The sequence below is a fragment of the Vigna radiata genome, chromosome 9 (genome assembly GCF_000741045.1).
Source record: "Vigna radiata var. radiata cultivar VC1973A chromosome 9, Vradiata_ver6, whole genome shotgun sequence".
NCBI classification, from domain to species: Eukaryota; Viridiplantae; Streptophyta; class Magnoliopsida; order Fabales; family Fabaceae; genus Vigna; species Vigna radiata.
Window position 1 is genome coordinate 6,680,862 of NC_028359.1, and position 10,862 is coordinate 6,691,723.

Consider the following 10,862-nt stretch of genomic DNA (forward strand, 5'->3'; position numbering starts at 1 on the left):
AAAGTTAGAATGATGGTGGCGCAGAGAAGCATTTATTAAGTTTCAATGGAAAAGTAACGGAAGATAGTAAACAAAATGTGTACCGGATTATAGTAGACAAAATTACCCTCATTTATCATGGATTCTAAGTTTTAAAGGTAAAGGAAATTTAAATAATTTTCATTCTCAAAACTAAAAAAAAAAAAAAAGAAACCCCCAAATCCTTACTCGCCTCCCTCATTCCTCTCAACCCTTTCTCTTTCATTTATCTCACTCCAACATTTTCTCTGTCATCTCTCTCACTCCAACATTTTATTTGTCATCCCTATTGTTGCCCCAATTGAAAAAAAAAATCAGAAACCCTTTGTCATTAGAGATATTTTCTCTCTCATCTCAACATTTTCTGTCATCACTCCAACATTTTTTCTCTCATCTCAACCCAATTGAAGATGGTGGTGGTAATTTGAATTAGAGATATTTTTTAAAAATTGAAAAAGTTTACTCTTTTATAATCATTTTATATTTATTAATGTGTGTAAAATGAATATAAACTTTGTCACTTTATGTTACTCTTTCCAAATCTCAAAGGTAAAAAATGATTTTTACTGTTTTTTATCTTGCACAGTGGTTAAAGTTTATTCTAAACGCCTGTAGAAGTTGATTCAGTNNTANAAAAGGGACATAAGGAAATTAAAGAAATAGGTATAGAAGAACTCCCTAGGAGTACAATTCTTTCAATTCTAGGTTGTAATCTTACATCATGTATCCCATACCAATAGAGAGGAAAAAAAACCACTTTGTGTAAAGGGAAAAGAACAATAGAGGGAAATATCTTGTTCTTTAAAAATATAATGAAATGTGGTGTAGATGTGTAAATAATGTATAAAAATTTAATTGATTTATGAAGGTTTTATTTACATGATTTAATTTAAAAATGAAATTTAATAATAATAAGAAGGGAAAATATATAACACATCCTCCAAATGAACGAACAGAGTAAGAGCAACAAATTACGATGTCACGGGTTGTTGTGTGTGGCTGAGGGAGAGTATGGAGACGAGAGAGAAACAAATTGGATAAGTGAGGAAGGTGTATTAGGGTTAGGCAAGGGTTTCTGATTTTTTTTTTCAATTGGGGCAACAGTACGGATGACAGAGAAAATGTTGGAGTGAGAGAGATGAAAGAGAAAGGGTTGAGAGGAATGAGAGATCTGAGTAAGGGTTTGGGGGTTTCTTTTTTTTTTTTTTAGTTTTGAGAATGAAAATTATTTAAATATCCTTGACCTTAAAACTTAAAGTCCATGATAAATGAGGGTATTTTTGTCTACTATAATTCGGTACACATTGTTAAAACGTACCAACTGAAAAACAGACGTACACGTGTTAACAAACCCTTATATATATATATATATATATATATATATATATATATATATATATATATATATTAAACAAGTGAGTGAGTATTATATTTGGTGAGAAAGAACGTGACATACGATATAGAGAAAATTTTTGAAGGTTTACGTATTAAATTTCAAAAACTAATTAGTCTTGATATTTCTTTTATGTGTGAATTGAGTCTATATCATTGTTATGTGGGTTTTGCTATGAAAAAGGTTAATTGAGTTTTGGTTTATGTTGATAATTGTTTTTGTTATTATTCTTTGATGTTGGAAAGATGTTTTTTTTAATGATGTTGAGATCCGAGAAAACTTACAATTGTTTTGGATAATGTGTGTGTTTTGAGTTTAAGAACAATGATCTTTTGGATTTTGATGGATATTTTCAATTGGTTGTTTAAAGTTATAAGAATGAGATTTTATGAAATTGCCTGAGTACTTGGGTGCATGAGTTCAAAATGTGGGTTTCTTTTTTTTTTTTTTTTAAGGTGAACACATTTTCTTAATTGTGAATGTATGTTTGTGATTGAATTTAACATAGTCAAGGAGGTTGTCCTATGAGTGTAATATGTTCCATTTTTAATTAGGGAGACTACCCTTTAGGAGTATTTTGTTCTATCATAACTAGGTAGGTTGTTCGTTTGAGCGATTGTTTCACTTTTGACTAAAGAAGTTGCTTGTTAATGATGTTGTGTATTTATTTATGTGATTTTTTTCTATTTATTTATTTGTTTTATTGATTTGTTAAAGAAAAAGATAATTGGAAAAAGTTTTATTTATTTTCAAAAAAAGCCTTGAACATTAATCACATTATAGATTTTATTTTATTTTTTAAAGAAAATATTTTGGATATGCAATAATTTGTTTTATAGGATTTCAAATGGTGTTTTTTAGAATGACAATATTTTGATGAAATAATACTTTTTTATCATAATTTTATGAGTTTCATAGGTATAAGGGTGTGCTAGTATCTTGAGTTGTAAATTTAAATGATGATATTTTGATGAAATAATATATTTTTCATGATTTTATGAGTTTCATGGGTATACGAATAAAACTTTTTCTAATAATTTGTTTCTTTAACAAAGCAATAAAACAAATAAGTAAAAAAACAAAAAACTTTTCATGCAAATGTGCATACAAATCCGTTAAAAAACAGTTTCCCCAGCCAAAAGTGAAACAATTGTCTTAATGAGCAACCTCCACAGATATGATAGAACTAAACACTCCTATAGAGCAGCCTCCCCAACTAAAAATGAGATATATCGTCCTCACAGGTAGTCTTTCCAACTATGGTGGAACAAAACACCCTCAAAAGGTAGCCTCCATGGCCAAAAGTGGAACATGTTGTTCTCAACGAGCAGTCTTCTCGACTATGGTGAACCAATCATAAACATACATTCACAAATAACTAAAAATGTTCACCTTAAAAAAAAAAAACCTTTTGAACCCATAAACCCTAATACTTATGGAGTTTCATAAAATCTCATTCCCTAAACTCTAAATAACAAATTGAAAATATCCATCAAACCCTAAAACATCAATGTTCTTAAACTCAAAACACACACATTACCCAAAAATATTATTAGTTTTCTCAAAATCTTAACATGATTCAAGTAAAACACTTTTCAACATCAAAGAAACATAAATTGTTTTAGGTGTGGGATCGAGTCTTTTAGTCCAACTGATCGATTTTCAACTAATCGTTCACAAACTCAAGTCCTGTTTGTCAAATGTTGGTTGGTTCGATGCTAGCTTTCCATATGCAGGTTTTTTCTGAGCTTCGTTTGTATTCCTCCAAACTAGGTCTCCTTCATTGAAACTTCTCGGATTAACCTTGTTGTGCTCATTGCTATCATTCTTCTATATACTTCTTCTCGGACGATTGTCGCTTCCTTTCGTTCTTTTATGCTATCCAACTAAGCTCTTAATAGTTCGTCGTTAAGATTTGTATCTTGGACTTGTCTCCTAAGCGGAGGTTCACCAACATTCATGAGTGACATTGCATTAATACCATACATCAAATTAAATGATGTCTCTCAAGTGGTACCAGATGGTGAACATCGATAGGTCCAAAGAACTTCAGGCAGCTCATCCATCCAAGCTCATTTCGCTTCTCCTAAGCATTATTTTATCTTGGCCACTATAGTGTTGTTCATAGCTTTTGCTTCACCGTTCATTTGAGGATGTTCCACAAAAATAGTGAAAATTTTCATACCCAAGTTTTTATAAAACCATGTCAACTTTTTATCGATAAATTAATGGCTATTATCAGTAATGACCGTATGAGAAAGACCAAAACGACATATGATGTTTTTCCATACAACCGTTTGCACTTGTTGAGCAATTATGGTTGCTAAAGCTTTTGCTTCTATCCACTTGGTGAAGTAGTCTATGGCCATGAGCATAAACTTCTTCTGAGCATGATCTGTTGAGAAAGGTTCAACTATGTTCATTTCCTATTAGGCGAATGACTAAAGGGAGAATATACTATGCAATTCTAATGGGGGCATTTTAACATTATTTCCATATTGGAGGGTTGACCAATATGGTATTCACTTTACTGAAGGCAACCTCGCTCCAATCGTCCCATTTTCCAGAAGTTTGTTTCTTCATTATCTCATGATCGATTTGATCTTTTCTATTAGTCTAGGAATAAACCTTAAGAGGAAGGTCATACATCTAACTAACCATTTCATTTCCTTTAAGCTTTGTGAGCTTCTCGTTTCTAAAATGGTATTGCACTTATCTGACTTCACTTTTATGCACCGAATGGTCAGCATGAAGCTTAAGAACTTGCTCGCTTTAACCCTAAAGGTGCACTTAGAGGAGTTTAATCGTACATTGTATTACCTAATCTAGTTGAACACCTCTTTAAAGTCCTCAACATGCCACATGTTACATCTGACTTCCCAGACAAAGCTAGCTCCTTCTAATTTTTTAACTTTGCCTTTGTAGCCTATCACCTTTCTTTACCTAGCTGCTACTTTTTCTAAGCAACCAGTCAAGCTTCCTTAAAGATTGACAGCTTGTGAGACATGACTCCAAGGGGAAGGCATGACATGTCAACAGTTGTCCATGCAAACATGTCACTATTGTCTTTCAAAACCTTTACCACCACTTGTTTTTGTTATTTACTTAACTCATTCCTAAGCTTTGTGTTTTGGCTGTCAAGCTTTCTTGGCTTCAACTCTTTAACTTCACCTTGTGGTTCCATCCGGTCTTCGGTGTTAGTTTGAGGGTGTAGATTTGTGGGCTACCTTAGTCGATGGGTTTTATATGATGGAACATAAGGTGTCATTTTCAAATCTGCAGCATAACACTCCTATGTGATCTTCTGGTCAATGTGCATTGTGCAAATTACGCCTTTATCAAAAGGAAACTTCATGACAAGGTAAGACATAGATATGATTACTTTGAAGGAGTTCAGGCATAATCGTCTGGTCAACACGTTATAAATCGTGTTGGCCTTGATAAGAAGATATCTAACACAGATTTCCTGACTATTCCGACTAGATTCGATTCTTGTCCTCAAGTCTAGGAATCCTCTAGTGTCCATCTGCTTGTAAAAGAATCCTATAATCTACTCATTTTAAGGCACAATGAGACATTCATATATATATATATATGTGTGTGTGTGTGTGGGTGGGTGGGTGTTTGTGTGTGGGTGGGTGTTTGTGTGTGTTTAATAACGTCTTCGAATTTAATATGTTGATCAAACTGCCTTGGTCAATTGATACCTGGCTTATGCCATAGTCAATAATATGTGCAATAACCACCATCGAATCATCTTGATCAAGATTAGGGGCCTTAAAGTCCTCGTCAATAAAGGTGATCGAGGGTGTGGTTTTCAGTCTCTTCTCCATGATATGCATGATTTTTTGTGCTCATATATGCCTCTTGCTTATTAATGTTGAAGATCCGCCTTTACTGAACCTCTAAGATTGTATTAATCTCCCTTTGAATGGGTGGTCTCTGCTTCTACTTTGGCTTCTACACCAAGATGATTTTCTGCAACGCTATGTTCTCAACTCTTATTGGGAGCTTCGTTCAGGGTTGCGCCTACAAGGGGGATTCCTCTTTACCCACTCGGTTTTAACAAACTTCTTCAAATGTCCTCCCAAATCAACTCCTCAATCTTGTCATACAAGGCGATGCACTCTTCTATTGTATGTCCCATGTTTTTATGGTATAAGCAATGCCTATTACCGTTAGAATTTGGAAGAGTGGGCTTCCTCCTAGGAATAGGTATTAACTCAACGCTAAGAGCTTCTTCAAGGATCTTAACTCGAGGTGCGCTGAGAGGGGTATACTAATGAAATTGTGAAGCTTTGGCCGACTCCTTGGATTGGGTATCACTTCTTTTACCGTGCAATTGTTTTTATCAATTTTACCACTTGACGAGGCTTCTGCTCGCATTTTCTTTTTGAAGTCATGCATCTCTCCCACTTGGATGAACTAATTGACTCTTTGCCTCAACTCATCCATATTTTTTGCAGGCTTTATGCCAAGACTATCTGTGAATGGTCCTAGGCATAATCATATGATGCATAGCCACTTCATGTTGAAGATTACAGATTTGTCTTGTCACCTTTCCAAACCTCTCCATGAATGCTTGGAGGAACTCGTCCTTTTCCTACCTAATATTCACCAAGGTAATAGACGTAAATGATGCAGTCTCCTAGTTGCAAATTGTGCTTTAAACTTAGAGCAGATCTTGGCAAAATATGGAGTTTGGTGGTAACAAGGAGAACTGAGCCAAAGCCTCTCCCTTCAACGAGATGGAGAAGGATCTACAATAGACAAGATCACTCGAGGTGTAGGACGTCATTTGATTCATGAATATTCTAAGATGTTCATTAATAAAGCCATCATACTTATAAAAGACAAGCATTGTCCATTTGTCTAACAAAGGCGTTTCCATTGTTCCTAGCATGAATGGAAGCATCCTAACCGTTATCATAGCTGCCATGGACGAGTGATCCTTACTAGTCGTTGAATTTCCCTCATGGACCATTTAGCAAGGCTCCTCGTGTTGCTTAGTCTGCACAAGTTAAGTTGGTAGGAGGCACAAAATTCTTGGCACTTTGTTCCTAACGCATAGATATGTTTTGAACACAAAGGGTCCTTAAATATTCTTCATAATTCCTTTGCATCCCCTCTATTTGTCTTTGCAAGTTTCTCATCATCTCTATCATGTTAGGCTGGCTATCCACTTCTTCTACAACCACGTTGCTCGTCATGTTCCTTGTGGTCACCATGGGATAAACAAGTTGTTCTCTTGACCCCATGGTAGGCACCAAAATGTTTCGGGTATGGGGTCGAGTCTTCTAGTCTAGTTGATCATTCTTCAACTAATCACTCACAAATCTAAGTCATATATATCAAATGTTGGTTGATGAGTACCTATCAAAGGTCTTTCGATGCAAAAGTTAGATCGGTTGAGATTGTAAGGGTGATAAATGTGTAATTAATGTGTCACCGACCTTCTTACCTCAAACCACTATTTATAGACTTTGTGATGAAATTTTGGTTATGATCGACCTAATTATAGCCCAAACATGGCTAATCATAATTTAACTTTTAAGTAAATGGTTTTAGATTTAATTTGATTGACTGATCTTCACAGTATTTATTGGATAGGTATATTGTACAAAAACAATGATCAAACATAAACCAAAACCAAACTAACCTTTTTCATAATAAAACCCATATAACAATAATATGAACTCAATTCACACAAAAGAAAAAAGACCGAGACTAATTAACTTCTTTTACCGAAATTTAGTACATAAACCTTCAAAGTTTATCTTTATCTAACGTTCTTTTTCACCAAGTATAATACTATTATTTAATATGTATATTTATAGACTTAACTTTTACGCTTAACACATGTAATATTTCTAATAACCACAAAATATAAGCTATATAATATATCTTTTCCTACATTTTTGTTTCCATCTCTTAAAAATATTTTAAATAAAAATAATAATAAATCATTATATCTTATTATAACTTCTAAATAAATCATTTTTAAAATAAGTAATTATTATCTCATCTATATTTTTTCTAATTATTATAATTTTACATTATCATACAAATTGATAAAACAATAATAACATACAAAAATAATAATAATATCATAAATAATAATTATAATAATAAAAGTATTAAAAACAATAAAAATGAAAATAAACTCACAAAATATTAATAATATTATTTTACTTTAATTATGTGAAAAAAAAATCTGCATTTTTATATGTATTGGGAATAAGATCGCAAGAATGATTGAACCAAATACAATAATAACTTGTTATCACTAATTTTAAACACAACAAAAAAAATAGTAATCTTAAAAATTTATCAATTAATTTTTTTTATCTATACGGTCAATCAAATTATTCAATTTTTTTTAGTTTTTTTTTTCATTTTTCATTCTATTTTTATTTTATTTTGAGAAATAAATTAAAAAAAAAGGTAAAAAAGAGTAGTAGAAATGAGAAAAAAGATTGCAAAATGAAATTGTTTATATTTTCCCTTTGTTTGGATAAATTCCAACTCTCTCAAATCCCCTTTTCTAAACAAAAGTTACAAGTGAATTCTTCGACTTGAATATTATTTTTCTCGATTGTTATTCAATTTTAATCAACTTGGAACTTTCAAGTCCACTTAAATTAATAATAAGTTAAAATACAAATAATTTTTTATTTAAATATTTTTTACTTTTAGATTTCGAAGTTAATTGCAAATTTTTATTTAGTCAGGCGAAAAATCATAGAGCAGCAAACACAAATATTAAATTTACATGTAAGTAAGAAATGTAAGGTTCATATTCATATTTCTTTATTTTCTTCTTCTTCTACTACTATTGGTGTCAATACAATTTTTTGAAATAATAATTTTGTAATCTATGATAAATAAAGAATTTATTTTTAAATGAAATTATACTGGATAAAAGTATACGGTATTATATAATATTGAAATATTTTCTAAAAAATTTCCATAATAAAACAAGTATTAGGTCTCATTTTTTACTTTGTCATATTGAAATTATTTCGTAGAGTAGTTATTGTAAAATAATACGAGAATTTGATCTTAAAATGTTTTTCTTATTGATAACATAGTTATAAAATAGTCACCAATTGTTTTTTAAATACTTTTAAAAATGTTTTACATTTAATATTGTTTCAAAGATAATTTAAAAAACAAATCTTTGGATATATTTCTATTCTAAAAAAGAAAACAGTTTTTTATAAATAAGAAAAAAAAAATCACAAAATTTTAAATAACTGATGTACCAGATGAAAATAAACTAAAACAAATTTCTAGGGTTAGGGTTTAAATGATCGTAACCGTAAGTTTATTTCGTCAGTGTTGGGAGTAGATTGAGAAGCAGAGGAACAATGTCAAAGAAGAACAACCTCGCCAAGAGAAAGAAGCAATACGAATTCGATCTCCAAAGTACCGTCATCTTCGATTTCTCCTCTATTCAATCTCGGTTTCAATATTCATGTTCTGATTTTCGTGTTTGTGTTGATTTTCATTCAGGGGAGAAGCAAGAGAAGCAAAAGAAAGAGAAGAAGCTCCTTGCGAAGAAAAACAGTATGAAAGTCAGTGTTTGCTTCTCCATTCCTCTTTATTTTTTTTTTCGCTGGGATTTTTATTTATTTATTGTTAAAAAAAGTTGGAGATTTTTGGATTTGGGTTTCCTGTTTTTCGTTTGGATTATAATTTTGTTATGTAAAAAGATTTTAGCTTTTTTATGCGAAAAATTTGGTAGTTGAATGCTGAGATAGTGGATCAAATTTAAACTCTATCATTCTTGTTAATTGATTGAACGCTGAAGTAACCAATGGTGGCTGCCCATTGGTTTTTGGATCTAGGGTTTAGTGCAGAAGGGGTTAGTTTCTAAAGTGACCAACAGAGGTTTGAAGTTTTATTAGTAGAGATACTCACATTTAGTGTCCGACTTTGACTCGACCAGGTTTACCTCCAAAGGTGAATACCTTTTCGAGGGAAAAATGGTTGAAACCTGTTGAGAGAGAGAAAAGAGTTGAAAGCTGAAATAGGATAAACAGAATGTATGCTATATGATCTGAATATTAGATTCTAATTTTGGACTCGAAGGAAAACCGAAAGTAGAGAAAGTTTGAACTGTGTATTTTTTTATGTGTTTGTGTTTGAAGATTAATGTCTTATGTTTGGTTTTGTTTTTGCTGGGTATTTAGGTTGATGGTAGAAACAAGAAAAAGGGTGGATTTCAGGTGGGGAAGAGAAAAGTGAAGGTCAAGTTGACTGCCCTTGCTAAAGCTAAGGCTGCCCAGGCAATGGAGCTTGACAACTGAGGTTTTACATTTGCAGTTTTCTATAATGTATTGAAATTGGTGGATGACAGTGTTGTTTTAAGATTTAATAATACTTTGTTCTGTTCTGTACTGTTCTGTTCTCTTCAGCTATACATATAACTATGATAACGTAAGGTGTATATTATGTGACAAATTATGTTAATATTAGTGTCTCTCTTTTACAAATTTTTCGTTATCAACTGCTTGCTTCAACTTCTACATCTTTTAATTGATTGATACGATTTTATACTTATGTCTTCTCTATGCTGTGCTCGCTGCTAACACAGCATGTCTGTCTTGCAAGTAATTTGCTGAGATGAAGAGAGTTTGGCATTTTGTTTTCATAAGTTATTATGCTTTCTGTGTGCACTGGATGGTGTAGAAGAACTAGTGAGGTGTAATTGATGTCATTTTTTGGGTTCAGTTATGTAAGTTTTATGGATGTAGATATCACCAGAAAGGTTTCATGTCCACAAAATATCTTTAGTTCAGCAAAATCTATTTGATTTTGAGGCAATGGATTCTCTCATGTTAAATCTGAACATAACTAGATCTTGTTCAAATCTTGTGTGTCTCTCTCTCCCCTCCATAAACATTATTTAAGATGATAAAAGTTGTCGTTAGAAAGTATAAGTAATTGACTAATGAATACTACTAAAAGTATTGCCCAAATTTATCAAATCATTCAAAATCTGAACCCATGCCATGCCTATAGTAGCATGTGCATACTCTAAGCAGTAGATTGTATTCTATTTCTCGCTTATTCATTTTTTGGAATATGCCCTATTTGTAATGCGTGCNAAAAACACAAGATCGAAGGAGATTGACTTCTAAGACTTTATTCCTTTNTGAGAAAAGTGGAAACAGAAGGCAATGTGACAAGAAAATGAGAGAAACTGGTAAAGAAAATAACTTGAGAATAAAAGTTAAATTTACTAAGACATTTAGTCTCTTCATTTTATCTATTAGCAATATAGCATATATGACTTCAAAATATTTTGTAATCTTTTAGTGGAATCTAGTCTTTATGCTTCAATCAGACAATTTGGCTGCCAATTGAAATGTGTTGCTTCTCCATGCTACTTTGTCCATGGTGGAAGGTTGATGAACTTCCATATATATATATATATATATATATA

General features: G+C 32.0%; 1 protein-coding gene across 1 annotated transcript; it reads left to right on the plus strand.

The window, feature by feature from the left end:
• The first annotated feature begins 8,677 nt into the window (after nt 1-8,677).
• On the plus strand, nt 8,678-9,909 carry LOC106773874. Its single transcript, XM_014660637.2, has 3 exons — nt 8,678-8,839; nt 8,927-8,988; nt 9,607-9,909. Exons 1-3 carry the CDS (start codon nt 8,782-8,784, stop codon nt 9,721-9,723), a joined length of 237 nt encoding a protein of 78 aa, XP_014516123.1. The 5' UTR covers nt 8,678-8,781; the 3' UTR covers nt 9,724-9,909.
• Nucleotides 9,910-10,862: the final 953 nt, after the last annotated feature.